This window comes from Harpia harpyja, chromosome 10 (genome assembly GCF_026419915.1).
Source record: "Harpia harpyja isolate bHarHar1 chromosome 10, bHarHar1 primary haplotype, whole genome shotgun sequence".
NCBI classification, from domain to species: Eukaryota; Metazoa; Chordata; class Aves; order Accipitriformes; family Accipitridae; genus Harpia; species Harpia harpyja.
In genome coordinates this window covers 25,986,626-26,007,104 of record NC_068949.1, presented here as the reverse complement: position 1 = coordinate 26,007,104, position 20,479 = coordinate 25,986,626, and the positions used below count along the sequence as shown (strand labels likewise).

The window sequence follows — 20,479 nt, the reverse complement described above, 5'->3', positions numbered from 1 at the left end:
CTCTGATACATCACCTGTAAGAAGAGCAAACAGAGTGGGTATGGATGTTCTAGCCCTATCCAAGCCAATGGCAAAACTCCCAGCTTCAGTATGACCAGGACTTTACAGCTCAGATCCAGGTAACAATAACCATAACAGAAAGATTCACAAGATCCATGCACAGTTTTATATATATTTTTAAATGTTCCCACACAACAATAGCTGCTGGATCAGAAAAACCATCTCCCTAAATTAGCCCACGCAGATGTCTCAGAGTGGCCACCTGCATGCTTGTGGAGTGATTCTAGCCTACATCCCAGGAAGATTTCCAGATTCTCTTTTTAATGATGGGCTTGTGAGCCAACCCCACTGAAATCAGTTCAAGCTTGTTAACTGCAGTTACTACTCCGAAGTGAGTAAGCTGCTGGAAATGCTGGATGAATAAAACAGATACAACACAGCTGTTTTGGTTAATAAAGAGTAGCAATTAAACCTATGTGCAAATTTAAGGGTTCTGCTTAGACAAACATGCAAGCTTGCCTGTGTGTCTCTGAAATGAAACGCCCTTTTCAAAAGGAAAAAAAGTGGAATTAGTGTTACGTTGTTACCATCCACTGTGCCTTGCTTACTAGATCCACAAACTCACATACTAGCTGGCCTCTGAGCAAGAAAGATGGTAGGAAATTTTCTGCTCACTAATATTCAAGGCAAAAATAGCCTTCTGCTTGAAGAACAGTTTATCCCTTTCGCTTTCTTGCTGAAAGACAATCCATTGCCTCCAGAATACTGAGTACATCAGTAACCTTCCTCTCCTCCAAATTAAATGATAAAAAATTACATCAAAACATTTCTGTTGTTGTTTTTCATTTAGGTGTATGAGGAAAACAACCTCTTTCCCCAAGTGGCTTTACTCTGCCACTTCTACAGACACCAAATCAGAGCTGAAGGTTTGCCCTATTTAAAGCAGAATGGTGCTTTTAAACCCCCAGAGCACTGAGCCCAATGGGTTAAATGCTTGCTAGGATACAGTATATATACTACATCCAAAGTCCTTAGTCTAGCTGAATCCAGCTCAATTTCAGCTTCTAGCAATTCCCCAAAATGGATATTGCCTAAGTTTTGTGAAATCTCCCCCTCTGCACCCACTCCCATAGATAACAGCACAGAGATGTAAACAAACGTTATGCTGAGATGAACATTTGTACCTGCCCGAATTCAGTTGGCAAAGGCAGTACATTAGGCAGACAACAAAATTATTATTTGAGTTGTAATGTGCAAAAATAATGTCCCACTGCTCCTGTAGGACATTGAGAGTGTTCAGGATGTTAAACTGTTCAGGCAGCGATTGTTGTGGTCTGGATAGGCAGTATAGGATGGCTCTGTTTAGACAGCTGTACAGGGCACTGAGGAAAACTTCCTTTTGAGAAACGGAGCTTTCTAAGACCTGTGAAAACACAAAACACCAGAGTACTTGGCTTGCTCAAAGAACTCTCTCCCCAATGATCCACTCCTCTCACTTCATTTAAGCTGTTGCAAACTTATTTCAGCAAAATTCCCCTGAACTACCTGTTAGATACAAATTCAATTTTTCTGTATTTCTGCTGAAGTCCCCAGAATTGTGGAAGAGATTAATTTATTCCTGTTCAGCAACACGTACATAGCCAACAGACAGTGGCAGAAAAGAGCTAACTATGCCTTCTTTACGCTGCACTATCTAGCTCTGATTGTCATTTAGAGCCATTATGTGCTCATGCAAGAAAACAGGAATAATCAAAATCACCAAATGGTTTACAACCATCTTCCTGAGAATTGTGGTATCACAACCTCAGTGTGAAACAGAACATTAGAACATGTTGATAACAGTTGGAAAAAAATTTCATGTGACTCACCCCTATAATCTGTTTGGCAGTGAAGATCAGGATTTGCTTGGGGTCAGCAGCAAACATTCTGCTGTTCAGCTTCTCAACCAGCTTCTGAGCAAAATAAGCAATATTCATCATGGATACAGGTGCAGTTGATTCTGAAGTGCCATGAGGATCACTGGTCCCTGGAAAGGTTACAAGAGGGTTGATTATCCCAAAACAAGCTGAAAAGCAAAAAAAATTATGCAAGATATGAGGTTACCTGGCCTGAGAAGGAACAGTCTTATGCCATAATGTCTCAGAGTTGGGACATGTCTGAGAAAACTCTAGGTCTAGCAGAAATACCTGTATTGTGTTTGTGTGGCAAGGTTTTAGTAGCGGGGGGGATTACAGGGGTGGCTTCTGTGAGAAGCTGCTCAAAGCTTCCCCTATGTCCTACAGAGCCAATGCCAGCCGGCTCTAAGACGGACATGCCGCCAGCCAAGGCCGAGCCCATCAGCAATAGTGGTGGCACCTCTGTGATAACATATTTAAGAAGGAAAAAAAGTTGCAGGGGACACAGAAACGGCAGCCGGAGAGAGGAGTGAGAATATGTAAGAGAAACAACCCTGCAGACCCCAAGGTCAGTAAAGAAGGAGGGGGAGGAGGTGCTCCAGGCATCGGAGCAGAGATTCCCCTGCAGCCCGTGGGGAAGACCATGGTGAGGCAGGCTGTCCCCCTGCAGCCCAGGGAGGTCCACGGTGGAGCAGATATCCACCTGCAGCCCATGGAGGACCCCACGCCGGAGCAGGTGGGTGCCCGAAGGAGGCCGTGACCCCATGGGAAGCCCACACTGGAGTAGGCTCCTGGCAGGACCTGTGGATCTGTGGAGAGAGGAGCCCACAGAGCAGGTTTGCTGGCAGGACTTGTGACCCCACAGGGGACCCATGCTGGAGCAGTGTGCTCCTGAAGGACTGCACCCCGTGGAAGGGACACATGCTGGAGCAGTTTGTGAAGAACTGCAGCCCGTGGGAAGGACCCACGTTGGAGAAGCTTGTGGAGAACTGTCTCCCATGGGAGGGACCCCACGCTGGAGCAAGGGAAGAGTGTGAGGAGTCCTCTCCCTGAGGAGGATGAAGCGGCAGAGATAACGTGTGATGAACTGACCGCAACCCCCATTCCCCATCCCTCTATGCCGCTGGGAGGGGTAGGTAGAGAATTTGGGAGTGAAGCTGTGCCCGGGAAGAAGGGAGGGGTGGAGGGAAGGTGTTTCAAGATTTGGTTTTGTTTCTCATTACCCTGCTCTGGTTGATTGGCAGTAAATTAAGTTAGTTTTCCCCAAGTTGAGTCTGTTTAGCCTGTGATGGTAATTGGTTGAGTGATCTCTCCCTGTTCTTATCTTGACCCACTAGCCCTTTGTTATATTTTCTCTCCCCTGTCCAGCTGAGGTGTGGGGGAGTAATAGAACGGCTTAGGTGGGCACCTGGTGTCCAGCCAGGGTCAACCCACCACAATACCTTACTCGGACTGGAAATGACAGCTCCATCCTAAGGACAGAACCAATCTCACTAAAATACTATCATGAAGGACTGGTCCAACTAATGACTCGGAAAGGAGAGCAGCAACAACTAAGTTATCAGGGTTGTTTCCAGAAGCACTCAAGGATAAACCTAGGTTTCTTTTTAAGTACTCCCTTTTTAATGTTCAGAGTCTGTTCTCAAAAAGAGAGAAAAGAGTGAAGAGGCTCTCTAGAAAAACAGTAAAACTATAGTAATTTATGCAAACTGGCCTATAGCAGGAGTGAATGGACAGTCCAGCCTGCTGAGCTGGACTGTCTTTCTAGCTACTGTTTCCAGACCTTTCTAGCAATTACAGCTACATGCTAAATACCAGCTTGCTAATGATCTGATTCTCACCACTCACCTCTTGGTCTTGTTTTCCCCTCACCTTGGCTAGTAACACTGAAGATGTCCATAGCAGACAGCAAAACTTTTGTCTGAAAATGTCTCTTCTGCTCACTGGTGGCATCCTCTGGAGAAGCCTATATAGTGACCATATACATATTAGTAGAGCAGAAAACCAGCCAGGAAATCAGACTCAAATTCACTTTCAGCCTTTATTCAAAAGGCCTTTGATTTCATTGGATCTTTGGCAGATTATGCCTGTCAAAGATTCAGATTCAGCAAAAGTTTTCCTCAAAGAAGCAAGCAGAAATTCCAAGAGACACTCAGTACTATCTGAGATAATTAAAAATGCCCGACATTTCCCTTAAACACCTAGGCACCATGTTAGGAAGAGGAAGGGAAAAACAGCACAACAAGAGCAAGGACAACTACTCCACCTCACTTGCACACTTTAGCCTTAGGTGTGGGCATATGAAACAGCTGCTGCAAGCTGAGAAGTTATCTGTGACAGCTAATCCACAGTAACACATAAATGCAGAGATCTGGTGTACTCCTCCATGCAAAGGCAACATGGCACATCTCAAGAGTGCATGTGTGGACAGTTACTGGGCAGCAGATGAGACGGCAGAACCTCATACCCTAGCTGGGAAAACAGGAAATCTTACATAGGTCTACACTCTCTAGCTGATAGCCAGCATAGTTGCCCTCTTCACACTAAACACAAAGAAGTTTTGCACAGGGACAGAACATAGATTCACAGGTGGTTCCCAAGAGATCTTGCCCTCTGGATATTTCAGCTCCATTTAGGAAGGCTCAGGATTCAGATAGTCAGAAGAGCCATCCTCTATTTTAAACTGCACCAAGCCTTGGGATGTTATTGTATAGACCTTTAGGGAACTGCTGCTCTGCAACATGATTTAACTCATGATAGTTGCAGTCAAGCTTATGTTCATTACTATTTGTATTACTAAACTAAGTCTGCATCAGAACTCAATCTGGGACACCTGGACTATTGACAGTTTGGAGCTGAAGCCTAAATTTTATATTTTCCCTTTCTTCAGACTACTCTGTCTCTTTCCAGTGCTTTGAGTGGTTGAAATCCATAATCCAGGCTCAGTTGCTACAGCTTGTATTAATCTGTACTAAAAGTGGAGACAGTTGGTTTTGGTTTATTTGAGCACTAAAAAGAAACTGTTGTCTCAAAAATCAGTACACAGGAATGCTCTGTGTGAAGTCTTCTGTTCTCAACAAATTCAAGGGCTGCTCTAATGACAAGCAGGTATTACTAAGGAAAAGGGTAATTTTTTTACGCCTTACTTCAATATTAAATGTTGCCCCAAAAATGCCTCTGTTGTTGTCTAGAGGCAGCATTTTCTTAGTTCACATGAATGCAGGCCTTTATTCCTTGTTAAAAAGGTAGGAATTCCGTTCCACTAAGCAGGCAGTCCAGATTGGCCAGGATGTAGTACATGTTCTCTAAGAGCTGTGATCCCAGCCTTATCCTAGACTGTCGAAAATGCTGACTGAATACACCTCTTCGTTATCATTAGCACTTTTTTTACTAGGCTGCTAGCAGGATACCTCCTGTCCTTCCAGCCCCAGTGCAAGGTATAGCAGCAAAGCCTGATGAATACAAGAGAGACCTCAAGAATCAGCTCAAGTGGATGCCCTTGTTTGTTTGCTGGGATGCTGAGAAGACTGTCCATCAGGAGGACTCGCACAAAATCCCACACTTGTTTCTTGGCAGGGTGTGGTAGGAGCGGGAGAGAGGAGGGATCAACACAGCCTTTCCCTTCAGCAATGGCTGGACCATCAGGAGTCAAAAGGCCTTCAGAGCCTCCCTGTGGAAGCAGACAGCAATGCATTTTAACTCATAATCTTTAAACTGATTTTTCTTCCTAGCAAACCATCTCTGATCTGAAGGGCTTGTGCTGGCCCAGATGGACATACCTTGGGTGGTCCAGAATGGAAAGCAACCATAGCCAAAGTTTTCAGGAAGTCAGGACAGTGCCACACAGGGTCCTGAGTATAACTGTGATAGACCAAGCACAGAAACTGGATAACATTCCCTGGATATGCAATCTCCCAGGAGGCTTCTGCATCTGCAATAGGCTGAACACAGACAAATGTGCATCTAGTCAAGGCAACATTCTTCTCACTCATATAAGCTCATCTTTGGTCCTCTCCAGGTATTCCTAAGCAACTAAGCAAACATGACATGGCCACAGAGAGTTTAGGCAAGGCACAAGCAGCCGAATCCCAGCTTGTAGACTGAAGATACACTGAATCAAAAAGGTGGCATATCCTCATCATCAGGAATGAACAAAATGGGTAGTGCTGTGGGTAAGATCCATCTCTGTGTTCACTTCTTAAACATGAGCCCATCACACCATCTGCTATGTAACATAACCAGGCCAATAGCTGTGCTGACTGTTTGAAGTCCCTGCTCACTATTATGCTCAGTATTGCCCTGTGAGGGCAGAGGAGGGCTAGGAGTTGCAGGTAAAGACTGCCACTGACATCTGACACTCTCAGGCAGTTTATTCTGCCATTCACACTGCACTGTACTTGCAACAAAATGCTTACCTTGTCCACAGTGACTCTAACCATTTCCAGCAGTAAAGCAGCTGCCTCTGCACACAACCCAATTTTGAGGACATTCTCCTTAAGATGGTGCTGCAAGATCCACTGCAACATAGACTCAAGATCTTTCTACAACAGGAGGAGAGATATTTCAAGAAGAGATGGGAATTATTAATTCTGAGATTTTAATGAGTCTTGACAACGTAAGAACAGACAGGGAAGCTAATCTGAATTACCTTCTAAAGTATAGTAGTTACATAACATTTAACACCTGCCTGCATGAACAAGTTTGTTGCGAACACAAATTTTCTTAAATCTCAGTTATCTTACTTTATTTTTAAAGTATGAATGACTAATTTTCACTATCACAAAAATCAAGTAGAGTTAACTTGCCTGAGAATCCTCTCACAGAATAGGCCGCAAAATGCCAAAGTAGTAAAGCAATAGCAGCTTCATGGTTGTCCACTATTTTTTTCATACCTTGGCTGCTTCAGGTGGTTCAGACTGTGGAGTTGCCAGAAAGAGCCCTGCCACAAGCAAGTAGATCTCAGGGATGTGGACATGATCAGTCAGACATCTTTGCAACACAGAAAACCCAAAAATCAAGAAGGAGCCATTGTCAGGCACTGGAGGATCAGTTTTTAAATTATCTTTAAAGGAAAAGAAAAGGAAAACATTCTGAGGAAGTGTCTAAAAATGAATGCCATATCAGAGGAAGGATTACTGACTCAACTTTATCCTCATTTGTCTGTGTCCCAGGCCACTCAGTACTCTGCTAGGCTGCAATATCAACAGTTTACAAAACTTCTTCAGACTGACAGACAACAATTGTTCCCACTACCACTTTTGTTACGGGAGGTTCTCCCTGAATTATTATTCTTCCTTTCTCTTCCCTTTCTCAGAACCACAGGTCTAGTTATCAAAGAGCAAGCTGAACAAATCTTAAGGAAACAGAAGGTTTCAGGGCACAAGCTGACATCTGAACACCTCACAGGCTTATCAACTAGCCTGATTTTATGCAAGACAAAAAGGCCCATATCCCTGCAACTGTTAATCAGAAATGCCAACTACCATGCAAGGGAGAAGCAATGCTTTCCACTCATCAGCACAGAAAAGCTGAAGTACTAGGACAAACTTGCTCTAGAAAGTAATATCAATTCTTGGTCTACTGAGATCATGGGAATTCTCCTATCACCTACTTCAGTGATCTACCACTGAGCTGAATCAAGGGATTGTTTTGGGAGCATTAAACCAACACGTACCCATTAGAATACTCAACCCCACAGAGCTGTTTTCCAGCCAGCGCCCAGCCACTATCCCCTCCTTGAATTTGTTCAGCAGCAAACGGTTCTGGAGGAAGCACAGAAGTAGCTTGATTCCTAGCACAACTGTGCTAGAGTGCACGTAGCTCTGTGTGAACAGCAGAAACCAGTCTGATCCCAGCACCAAAAATGTCTCTTCCTGCTCCCTAGGACAAACAGGGAAATGAAAACACATGAAAGGAGATGTGGTGGAAGACACAAAGGAGATTTTATTTAAAATTATCTCTAAGTGATTTAGAAGCTCAAGTTTCTCTAGAAAAAAATCTGATTAAAGGCATACCACAACACAGAATTACAAAGATTTAACAACACACTCATCCACACAGTTCAAGCCGCTTAATTCCCACTAAATCCAACCTTATATTACTACCAGACAAACAAACCAGTTAACATGAAGCTCCTTCTGAGAGTGTGTATCAATAACTGAGGTAAACTACACCACAGACTAGATCTTTCAACCTATGAAATTCAAAATTCCAGTTAAAATTTTGAAGTCCAAGATATGTTAACTAATGAAAATGCAGTTACAGCTCCCAGAACTATGAACTCTGCCGTTCAGTTATACAAGGTAGAACTATAGTAACTGCATGTTCATGGTTGTGATAGAGGGGTGCAAGTATTCCCACATTAGATTGAATTGATTCTCAAAGACAGCTGGGTTTTCTTCAACCCTTGCAATGCAGAAGAAACAGCAATATATGAGTTCCTCCTTTGAGACATTTTCTGAAAACATTAAACTTTTTTCAAAATGGATATCAGATGTGTGATCTGATCACACACCTGTGTGAATGCCAGATAAATCACTGACAAAAAATAACTCTGAATCCACTCTGTTCTTACTTACTATTTTGTTGAGACTCAAATATTACCAGTATGCTTAGTCCTGGTCAAGTACCACCAAAGAGGAAATCTAGAAGACAGAGACACTTACCTATGCCTTCCTAAATTGTTTCTACTTACTCAGAGGACAGATGAAGTTTGTCTGAGAGCATTACATCTAACAGCGTCTTCAGTAACTGGTTTCGAAGCCAGATTGTCTTTCCAGATGTTTGGCTTAAGGCTACAAATATCAGAAAGTAATAAAGAGTAATGAAGAGACAAAACACATGTTCCATTGCGTTGATGAACAACCTTGTTTGCACCAGATCAGCCCAGTGGAAGTACTTATATCAGTCTTTTGTAGAGTAAAAGGATGCAGACATCAGATTTTAGACATAAGAATTCCTGCTAATATCAGAAATGACCAGTGCTTACATTGTCAAAGTCCTCTCCTTAGAGGTACTTAAAACTCATCCAGACTATGTGTTGAATAATAATCCACAGGAAGCAATCTCAGGTTAACTAGAGAGGGAAAAGTAAACAGGCAACCTGACTTGTATTGCCTAGCTGTGATGTCTATATACAGAAACTACAGTTATCAGTGTCTCCTTAATATAATACATTTTTAGAGGTGCAGTAACCAATATAGTCTCAACTGAAAGATCACAATGAGAGAGCCAGCTGACTGGAAGTTCCCACATACAATGTTGACATAAATACACAGATGCTTTAAAAGGTACAGAGCTCCACATTATTATTATTCACAGAAAATCCAGGATCCCAAGTGAAATTTTATTCCTCTTAAAAACCCAGTACGTTAGTATTGGGGCAATTTCAATTTAATGGCTTTCACCTCTTTGTATATCTGTGAAATTCAACATTGTGTAGGCTCTGGACAATGCAGCCAAAGTACTGCTGCCTTATTAGCAGAGAGGGGACAAAAGGGGAACTCCCTTAGCAGGAGAAGTATCTTGCGGTAGGTCAGGCCTTCCTGCATATATACACAGTGACTGTCACTTCACTATTCTTCACATCAGGCCTTTGTAGCAATGTAAGTTTCCCCCACAATTTCAGGTCACCTCAACGCAGCCTGTCCCTTTCCAGATGAAGTCATTTGACTTGTGTCTCTTCCTGCCACTGGAGGCAGAAACACTATGTTTCATTTAGGGTTCATCATGCCCTGGGGAAGAAGGGAAGTGCTTAGCTGTTTATCAGAACACATACACCAAAGGTAGCTCCTCACCTTCACTGGGCATCTCAGCCACACCATCCAGGCAAATCTGATTTTCATCCACAGAAGAAGGTTTCAAAGTGTAAACAAGGAACAATCCAATCCTTGCAGGGAAAGAGTGAAGTAGCTTTGGTCAGCAGAAAGACAGACATTCATTTAATTTGAGATTACATGCAAATCTCAGTACTCATTAATGATGACTGTTAATGACAACTGTTGGAAATTCTAATTGCTGCAGAAATAGGGTTGAAATAGGAATGCAAAAGTTCATAAACTAGGAAGCAAATACAAAGGACATCTATCTACAAATGCAAGTAATATCTATTCTACCATGGAAATATTTTTCTCTATATCTTAATTTTAAAGGTCTTTCACTATGAGGAAAGCAACACTGAGTTAAGCACTCTGTTCATACAAAAGATTCTGAACTGCCTGTGGCATTCAGATATCACTGTTATCACCACTTGGTTTCCAAGCACAGAGATGAGAGCAGAGAAACCTCAGCAGGTACTCAGGGAAGAAGACTGGCAATCTCTTTTCACCTGTAGTTTCCTTTAACACATTACCTGGTTCTAAGGATAGATAGATTAATGTGACATACGCACTTAGTGGAAGTGCATAACCTCTCCTGCCCACAAGAAGGGCGTTTCTTGAGGGACAGAACACCAATTGTTCTGCAGGAATGGTCCACACAGCAATTTCCATTAGATGTGTCAAAAGTCTGGGACCAGCAGAAATCCCAACACCTTTCAGTGCTGCTGAGAGCCTGTTATAATCTCTGCTGTCCTAGAGCTGGAAGGATAAGGACTAAGTTTATCCACTCACTCAGCACTCATGGGCCTGACAACCAATCAAATTACCATGGAATAACAAATCATGATATTTTAAGAAAAATGTTCATTCACACTCCTTACCACATGGCAAATTTAATATACTAAATCCACTACTTGAACCTGTATGAAAAAAGAATATGCTAACTCATATAAGCCCAAGGTAGGAACATATGTACATGTAAGTCCACAAAACAGCTGGCAAGCAGTACGTTCACGTATTAGCTTAAACCACTGAAGCTACTTGAGGTGCTTGTACTCTTCAACAGAGCTAAAGGCTGACTGCAGAGACCACAGATTAGACATGCAACTCTGTTTCTATGTTTTATTTGGACAAAGGGTTTTAAAAACAGAGCTGTCCTCTGTGCAGTGCATGTCCCTGGAGTTAGGTGGCTGTAGACAGCACTGTGTGGGCTTTCCTCAGTTTATAGGCTACAGGCTGATGCAACTAGGCTGGGAATATAAAATGGAGCAGTGCTTACATTCTGTGGAAAGCAAACAAGGATTTAAATTCTTTGCTTCATGAAATCCTGACTAACATATCTTAACTGGTTGAAATTCACAAACAAAAAGGATAGTTACTGGGATATAAGCCAAACCAACAGGATTAGGTACATAGTTGACTGGGGCCAAGTTGCAATACTATAGCGATTGCAATACTTTAGGGCCAGGATTTAATGAAACCAAATATTAAGTACAGACTTTGAGTAGTCCCAGTCATAGCAGCAGAGCTGTTTGTGCGATCATTGTAAGGGCCATCACCCAACCCATCTTCACACAAATATAAGGTTGGACTGAACTCTGTTTTGAAGGCATGAAAGAGTTTTTTATCAGTGGGGATCCTGCAATTGTCAAAGATCCGGGGGCTCCTACCAAAGATGAGGTGAGGGAAGTTCTACTATAGAGGTCTCTCCAACACTGGCAGGAGTATAGTTCATCTACAAACTGAGAAAAAGCTATAGATTTGAAGGTTACCTGAGAACATCTCTTGTGTTAAAGTACCCTTGCAACAGATGGGAGAGAATAGTGCAGGCCACAGTGATCCTGGAGTTACTGATTTCAGGATCATTGAAGAGGAAAATGAGCTTGGGCACCATTTGCACCTGGTAGGCAACTGCAGCATTCTGACATCCATCTCTGTAAAAAAGCACAGGGACTATTAAAAGCTTTTACTGGAAAGAACCAAATTTGCTGGGTTTCAGCTAAAAGGATTCTCAGGTTGCACTGATACTTTGCACCTTTGGCTTCTAATGTTGCCTTGGCAACATTTCAAACGCTGTCAGACAAATTGAATATGTGTCAGCAATGGAGATCTGAAGACTTCTTTGTGTGTTCTCTACCCTTCCCATCTGCCCTCTCCCCCGGAAACTGCTGCATTTCAATGAGTTCAAAGAAAACAACATTATTGAATTTTCAAGCAGTGAGTTGGTGGATTTGCTATTGCTGTAAAACTCAGTAAGGGACACCAGACACATCTGCATAGAGCTTTCTAGTACCAAAAAGAAGGAATCTAGCATCCTGCTCTGTTCAGCCCCTCTGCCATGCTATGTCTCTTCAGATAACATTTAACTCTAGTACAGCTGATTAAGAAAGTATACTGTTATAAAAAAGTCTTTCTGGGTTGTAGTTTGGTTTTAAAAACAACTTCAACTACAACTTTTTTTTTAATTATTTCATACTCAGTTCAAACATTCAGATTTCCCCTCCCCAGCAGACATTTAAACTTTCATTGTATAGCAGTGGTTCCATGTGAACCAGGTCACCAGATAGCTTTTCCCCATCTGGCCCCACAGTCATCTCAGCGGCCGATCAAATCACTAACTCCAGCCTTGAAAGAGCAATATAGGAATGATTCACTCCCAGAGTCCACTGATTCCAGCTAGGGATTGGACCCTTCATATCCACCTGACAGTTCCAGCTTCAGGTTACAGATGAGCTTGTACCACATGTTTCTGATTCAAACACTAGCTTGTATACCTGGAGGACTGCAAGATCTCCACAAGATGTGAAAAAAGAGCAAGGTCAAGATTTTCTGGTGCTTTCATCCAAAGCTGAAAGACAAAGGAAAGCAGACGTTTTACTGCTCCTGCTGAGCTGAGAGGACAGTAACCTGTGGCAGAGAAACAGTTACAAGTAATTCAGGGAGGATAACATCATAAACTCTCAGTCATTTCTGCAATGTCAACCTGCAGGCACTGAGAAATCCCTGTCAGTGTGAGGAGTTGCTGCTCCTGAGCTAGCCCTGAGAAGCAGGCCCTCAGGATCTGCAGGAGCACTCCAGAAACAGCACCAGGGCACAATGGCGAGCCATGGTGACAGAGGACCTGCCATTCCAGGAGCTACCACCTCCCCAGGTGAGCTACAGTGTGGAAAATCACCACACACCACCCCATCCAAAATATTGTATCCAGGAGGTACTATGAACAAACCAAACCTCATACTATAAAGCCATCGTTAATACAGCCAAACCCACAAAGTAACATCAACAGTTTTACCTCAAAGTTGCAGAGAACATACTCGAATGCACTATAATTTTTTATGACTGAAGACTCAAAGCCAAGCTCAGCTGTGCCCACTAGGGAGAACATTAACTGTAAAATCCTGTTGTTTAACAGCTGTGTCTTCCTCTTCAATAGATAGGTCAGCAACTGAAAAAAAAGAGACTTAAGTATCTGGCGAGTATAAATCTGTATTTATAAAGTAACATATAACACTATTTTTTAATTCAAGGCAAATGCACAGTTTAATTGGCTGTAGTAGTCATACATCTTACACAAGCATCATGAAGAAAGTGAAGATTTCAGTCCGGGCATAAAATTTTGTGCAGTAAGTGAAAGGGTAAGTCTTTGAAGGAGTTTGACAACTCTGTGGCATTGAACAGGAGCAAAATACATGCCATATTATGTTGAATGGAATTTACAAAAAGCAACATACAAATATAATTGTAAATAACCACAGTAGGTTTTCTATACTATTCATGGATGTATTCTTAGTTCCTTGCAAATGGTGTTAGTTTAACACAAAAAAATTAATGTTGACCTCTTCAAATGAAAGACATTGGTATGAAACATTGCCAGTTTCTCAACTGAGTCTATCTTTGATTATTCAATGAATTCTTGGTACAGTGAGAAAAATGTTCAGAAAGTCACCACATTCTTAATAGCTTGGGAGGAATACATTAATTTAAAAATACATATCAAGACACATTTTTATTAGTTGGCTGTTTAAAAAAAAAAAAAAGGTTCAGACATCCAAACAAACAACAAAACCACTTCATTGCAACATGATGATCTGTCGCATGGAGAGAACAGTATTTAGCACAAAGTCAAAAGGAACAGCTTGTACACAATCTAAAGGCTGGCATTCACCTACAAGAAAGGATTGGGCAAGCATATCTAAGTATGATAAATATATTCATATGAATCAGGATCAATTTATGAACAATGCACAAATTGGGAAAATGGAAACTTTATAATAAATCATTCATGAAGCCCTAAAGTTAAGAGTCTTGTTTGGAACGATGTCTGTTAAAGAGTCTTCTTTGTTCCATAAGGCTCAGCTTAGCCTACGCAGCATAAAGTAAATGATACTGAACTGAAACATCACACTTGAGACTTAACCCATCCAATATTACATATATAGTGCTTAAATACAACCAGACTCTTCAGTATGCACAGCTTTCAGATTTGAAAGATAAATTCAGGACAGACCTAATCAATGAAATCCAGACAACACTTATTTATATCAGCACCATTCCTAACACACAGTGAAGACAGCCATAGGAATTCATTGTCAGCCCTAGACTGGGCAGTCTGTAAAGAGGAATCTTAGGCTGGATGAGCCAAGGGGAGGAAGCAGCCCTGTCTGTGAAGTAGTCTCTTGTGGGAGGGATCAACTGTGTTGGTAAAAGGTGAAGGTTGGGTCAACTCACAAATCTGCTGCACTGGCTTAATTGTTTATCACATCTGACTAAGAAGCATCTGTTCTCACCTTCCCATCAGCAGATATACTCTTATAGAGGTTCCCAGAGACTGTAAGCACAGGATTTACAGCACTACCCTATATCCCCCTCTCAAAGATCACATACCTTACAAAGTTCCAATTGTAAGTGCTAATAGCCAGGGTATGTTTGGTTCATTGCCATTGATAGGTTTTGGGATAAGGTTCTCCAAGGGAAAGACTGTAACCAGAATGAATGAACAAAAGAGTATCTACCTGGTATCCATGCATGTGCCTCATCAATTTTTCACTCATTGGGCTACTGTTCAGGATGGAGTTCAGGACTTTGACAGCTGCATACATGGTGTGGTCATCATGGGCCATAGCAATGAGACCCAGCAGAATGGCAGGACCTCCGATAAAGTTCAGGCTAGTAGCTGCCGGAGAAGACTGGAACACTCTTACCCCTAGGAAATTGCAGTGTTACTCTACCAGGAAGTTACATGCACTAAATCTGTTATTGGACAGAGAAAGGCCCAACTCTTAAAAAGTACGAAACATTAAGGTGTAGTGCATTTACCATATTGGCCCACAGCAACTGACCCAATAGTCCGCAAGGAACCTGAGAGGTGTCCAGCAATATTCTTAGCTAGGAATACTGGAGTTGAACTGTCCCGAGAGTTAATCCCAATCTAAAACAGATAAAAGACATCCTAGGAAAAAATGAGGTAGTATTGGGGAGACAAAAAGTAACAAGCAGATGCTCTAATACTTTAGGTTATTTTATTACCTTTAGACTATGAAAAACATTATTTTTCCTTCAAAGTTGATTGTTAGGGCAAATATTCACCCACCTGAAATATCCTACAGCCCCATTACTTTGACATGTCAGTAGGCCTGGCATTGGCAAGAATGCTAGAATAGCATGTGAAAGGTCATTCTGAAGGCATTAATAAATCACAGACTGAAACAAATTATCATTAGACCTGAAAACTATGGCTTCTGTTGCTGTTTCAAGAAAGGCTTTTAACACTGTGCTCACACTATCCAGTCTATTCCTCTCCACAGATGAAAACAAGACTATGAATAGAGTTAAGGAATGGGAAGAGAAGATGGAAAAAAAAGTCACGGAAAGTACACAACTAAGACAAAGTCACAAACTTTGCTCCAGGAAACCAATCAGAAACAAGAGAACACATGTTCAAGACAAATGAGGGAAATTTGTGACCTCTTTGGCAATCAGTCGGCCATCCACTTCATTGTAGGAGCTCTTTATATCTTGGACTGTAGTGAGAGATGAACACATGGCATTGATTCCAAAAGAAATCTTCTCTTCTGCCACCAGAGGTGTACGATTATGATCACTGTACTGCTCCTCACCTAAACCAAGAGAGACTATAAACCTCTGAAGGAACTTTGCATGCTCAACATGCAAGAGGCAGATGAAAAATAACTAGAGGAAACCAAAGTTTAGATAGGAATTTGATTTTGACTTAACTATAATCAGAAAAAAGCCCTCAGCCTATGCAACACAGTCCATGGCAGCTTGCCAGCATAAGCATCAATAGGTGATGTGCTTGGCTTATCTCCTCTGGTTACTGCTTTGTGTAGATCCTACATCCTCTCCCAGTATATCACGAAGCTCAGAAAAGTCCAGAATAAACCTTTTCTGTCCACACAATATAAACAAACTTTCTGGGCAGAGAAAACATTTCAGAGACCTTCTGTGTTACTGGGAGCTTTCTCAGGGGTACCAGGAGCAAGGATTCATGTGGAAGAAAAAGGACAGAGGCAAAAGTTTAGAGTTGCCAAGTCACAACATACGGGAAGCTTCTAAAAAGTACCAGGTTCAGCAGTTTAATGTTTGCATGAAATTCTCACATGTTTTTCTTTAGAGAATTTTCTATTCTTGCTCGCACTTGGAAAAACTATGTGTACCTTTTTTAAAAAAAAATCTTGTATTTTTGACAATTTTATAGTCTGGGAAAACAGTTGATTTATGAAACTGTTTACTAATGCTGGTGACACAGCCCTTATAGGCAAAAAGAATTAGCACATTTTCTGCATGAAGATTAACTAGAAGTAAATGCCCCAAGACTGTGTCACCTATTTTCCTTCCAGTAGGACATGGACTTATGGCTAAGCCTCCACACAGCTGCTGCTGATTAGTGAGAAGCAATGAGATACTGGTGAGATGGGACACAACACTGCTGAAACAATTCAAATTGCTGTTTGCAACAAGATCATAAATCCATTTTAAGGAATAAACTATAATATTTGGGGGTTTTGTGCTGAAACTTTTTAAACTCAAAATTTCCATTAGAAAAGTTACTTTGAGTGTTTTGATGGAATAGGGAGATGTTAGGTACCACATCCCCTCCCTGCCCACCCCCTACCCCCCAAAAAAGAGGCAGGGGAGTAGGAAAAGAGAGAGAGAGAGATCATTTCATAATTATAAGATCATATCTTGTATGGTGCCCTATGATTTCCCTGTATCAGGGCATGACTAGAGTCAGATAGCCACAATCCATGATTAGTACTAAAGTCCAACTGGGAAGACCAGTGTGCAGAGAACAAGCACCCCAGACTTTATAAAGACTCAACACTTCAAAAATCAAATCCTTCTGACTTCTATTGCTAATATTTTTATTTTAGGGCTGCATTTTGATATAACTTCTCTTTCAACAACCCCTTCCCATGCTTGACTTGGAGGTTTGGGGGGGTTTTTTGTCTAGATAGACAGCATTCTGAAGGAGTACTTTCAGCCAGGCTTTTCACTTTGCTTTAGGCTGAAGCATCACCAGATGAGATTATTCTGCTCTTTTCAAATGGGAGATGACCATCCCATTTCATCCCAAGCTCTATTACAGAGGTGAATGCACTACTTGTTGAACAAACAGTAATCAATAACTGAAATGTTTTGTCTGCCTGTTTAATAATTGAAGCTAACAGTATACTTTAGTTAAAAATCCTCTTCATTAAGTGGAATGTAACTTATTCCCCTACCCCTCTCTCCCCTGTGCTCTTTCCTACTCTGCAGGCATTTGCAATTAAAGACGATGCTTCTTTTTCTGCTGTGTTTTTTCTGTAGAGCCATAAATGCAGAACGTCGCAGTTAAAGCTGCTGCTTTAACGTTTGTCCAACAGAAATTGCAATCTTACGTCTCCTCAAGGACATGTTATCCCTCTTTACTCTCCAGCTCTCTCTGCTGCTTGATTCCTGCCCTTTTTCTGCACATTTACAGTATGTTAAAAGATCCTCATGGTATCTTATTACAATCTTGTACAATGCTCAGTAACGCAGAGTTCCAGGCTTTTAGAGCAAGGTCTAGTCTCAGTTGGAATACTAATAGTAGATTATAAGAAGAAAAAGAGCATCGCCCTGACAAACAAACAGAGGTGGATATGAGAATTATCACATACCTTGAAGCTGCACTGCTTGGAAATTGCTACAATACTGTGGGCCAAGCTTATTAATCACCTCCATGGTTTCCACAGAGATGGCTTCTTCAAACAAGTATGTAGGACCAAGGCGCCAGGTCAAGGAGGACTTCTGTTTCCAAATTCGAGGAGTAGCTATGTACCCATAGACATCAATAAAGGAAGAGGGTTCCATGGAAATACAGCTACCTGGTAAGGGCTGGAGATACTGCATCTGCAACAGAGGAAGAATTCACTGAGGGGACCAAATACACTCAGGGTGCCTTAAGGTCTTGTCCCCGGAAAGTACTGCCTGCCACCCCTTTCCTCAATGAAGTCTCAGTCAGCTACGCAACACAATTATCAACTACTGTTTAGAAACTGGACTCTCAGAAGTGTCACAAACATAAGCATTTTCGAAAGTTCAAGCCTACTTTTTGTTCAAAAAACAGAGTCAAAATAATTTCAAGTGTTGGCAAAGAAAAACCCTATCTTGGCCCCAGACTTATTCTTCCTGTTCTAAACTTTGTAACTCAGACTGTGAATTTCAACACAGAAAGCCAAGTTACAGATCACACTTTGTAGTAGGCACCTAGAGAATAAACAGTTTTGAAGAGTGTAGAGTGTCCAAGTGCATCAGCTAGCTTCAGTGAAAGTGACATAGTTTAGGAAATTGGACCATTTATTTTTGGTATTAGAATAAGGATTCAGCTTCTTAAATTAAGTCTGTTATTTTATTTATACGTGGACAGCTCTAACAGGAAGTAGTTGGAATTTTTTTGGTAGAGAGAAACTATATTGTACTTCAGGGCTTAGCCCTGCCTTTAACTATTTGCTATTAGGATGAGAGACTCCTAGTATTTACTGATCTCTGACTACTGAGATGTAGAAGACAGGGCTGATCAATATTAGGAAGCAGGACTTGATACCTGAGTGAACAAATATTAGGCTTGATGCAACACAGTAACCCCCATCCCCACCCCCTGGCTCCACCACCCAAAAATAGCTTTTTGTATTGTTAACAACCCTTGTGCAATTCTAATTTCTTACACAATCTTTTCTTCACTGTACGCATTGAGATGAAGGCTTGCATCATGTCAGAGACCCCAGCACTGGGACAATCTTTTATTTACTAAAGGCTTGTTTTATTTATTATGAGCTGTTTCACTGTATATTAAACACATTTGCTCTGAATTCTTTAATCAATTGCAATGCTTAGGCCTAGTTTTATTGATGACTTTCAGTCTCATTTGAAGGAAGGCAAATTAAATTAAATTTTCATTCTTGACATGGATATAGGTCCCAAAAGGCATTTAGAAGACAGATCATTTTTCTCAAGTATGGGAAAGAGAATATTTGGAATTAAACAGGTTGTTTTTACAAGGGAAGTATAAAACACACAAGTGAGCTTTGCATGTGTTGAGATTGATTTGAAATATGGGAACAAGAAGGAAGAGACCGAGGTTACAAATTTCAATTAATAAAAGGATTCTACTAAAAAACAAAACCAAAAAAACACCACACCAAGCAAAGCTGCAATAGAAAGAGGCTGCATTTTCAACATTGCCAGCCTGGAGGATTCAAAATCCGAATCAAATCTCACAAATAATTTGAGATTAGCTTCAAAATCAGGAGCATGATGATAATGATAACATAAACCAGGGGCTCTTCTCATTTATTCTGTAGATTATGAACCCTTCAGGTCCATTTGTATTGCTTTGTCATGATATCTCATGCAACCTGAGAAATTCACCATGTGAGAACTGACTCTGATGCAACAAGATGATCATAAGAAACGGCATATTAGGGGTAATATTAGCTACACCTACATTTGCAATGAACTCATGAGTTGATATCACTGAGATTTATAAATTTATCCTAAATGAAAAATTTCATTTCTATTAAATTGAAAAAGAAGCATTATTTTAATTGAAGAGCTATCTCACACACTGAACAACTAACCTGGAGGAACATCTATCTATTCCTAAATGCTTAGAGTGCCAGTGGGAAAAAGGCCACTGACTTATCAGCTGATTGTTCAACGGATGTAACAGGAAGAGGACAGCTTGAAATATGCCCATGTAAGATGCTTGAGGAAATTCCATCCATCTTGGGATTCTTGCAAAGAGCTGGCCAGTCACAGAAGCTTATTTTTCTGCGACCTTTCCGCTTTTCCAGGCTTTTCTTCAAAAAATGGAGGCTCCCTACATAACTCATCACCTTTGCAGGTTTTAGCCTAAATCCAAAGCACCTTTGGTTTAGGCTTCTCTGGTCACACCTTAACGTGATGTACTTTTTGTAGCTGACAACTTCTGAAAATCTCAGATGTTACCTGAGAGATCCTCAAAATCACAAGTCAATTCAGAAAATTTTGGCCTAAGAGTACAACTGAATTTCATCAACATAACCCTGAGCTACCTGCAAACTAGATAAGCCCAACTCTCAGGTGAGTGTCACCACTCAAAATTGCCCTGGTTATCTGCATGCTGAGGGGAGAGGGGGGAACTAGTTCAAAGCATCAGTATAAGCTGATAACATACGTCTGAAAAGCAGCAGAAATACACCCTGGTTTGTATGGATTTCCGACTCAACTCACGCACAGCACAGAGTG

At 41.3% G+C, this 20,479-nt stretch overlaps 1 protein-coding gene across 3 annotated transcripts in view; it reads right to left on the bottom strand.

The window, feature by feature from the left end:
• The window catches only part of WDFY4 (WDFY family member 4), a 147,233-nt gene that overhangs the window by 83,746 nt on the left and 43,008 nt on the right, over positions 1 to 20,479 (bottom strand). For 2 of the 3 annotated variants that reach the window (XM_052798548.1, XM_052798550.1), the window contains exons 20-36: positions 17,872 to 18,103; positions 15,677 to 15,828; positions 15,029 to 15,140; positions 14,725 to 14,915; positions 13,005 to 13,157; positions 12,487 to 12,560; positions 11,485 to 11,646; positions 9,692 to 9,783; positions 8,590 to 8,689; positions 7,570 to 7,775; positions 6,788 to 6,957; positions 6,311 to 6,436; positions 5,675 to 5,836; positions 5,368 to 5,565; positions 3,744 to 3,861; positions 1,869 to 2,065; positions 1,185 to 1,423 (exon numbers count right to left, since the gene is read on the bottom strand). In XM_052798548.1, the coding sequence (XP_052654508.1) occupies positions 1,185 to 1,423; positions 1,869 to 2,065; positions 3,744 to 3,861; positions 5,368 to 5,565; positions 5,675 to 5,836; positions 6,311 to 6,436; positions 6,788 to 6,957; positions 7,570 to 7,775; positions 8,590 to 8,689; positions 9,692 to 9,783; positions 11,485 to 11,646; positions 12,487 to 12,560; positions 13,005 to 13,157; positions 14,725 to 14,915; positions 15,029 to 15,140; positions 15,677 to 15,828; positions 17,872 to 18,103 (2,684 nt within the window). The remainder of the gene's footprint in view (positions 1 to 1,184; positions 1,424 to 1,868; positions 2,066 to 3,743; positions 3,862 to 5,367; positions 5,566 to 5,674; positions 5,837 to 6,310; positions 6,437 to 6,787; positions 6,958 to 7,569; positions 7,776 to 8,589; positions 8,690 to 9,691; positions 9,784 to 11,484; positions 11,647 to 12,486; positions 12,561 to 13,004; positions 13,158 to 14,724; positions 14,916 to 15,028; positions 15,141 to 15,676; positions 15,829 to 17,871; positions 18,104 to 20,479) is intronic. The other variant, XM_052798549.1, reaches the window with a different exon arrangement.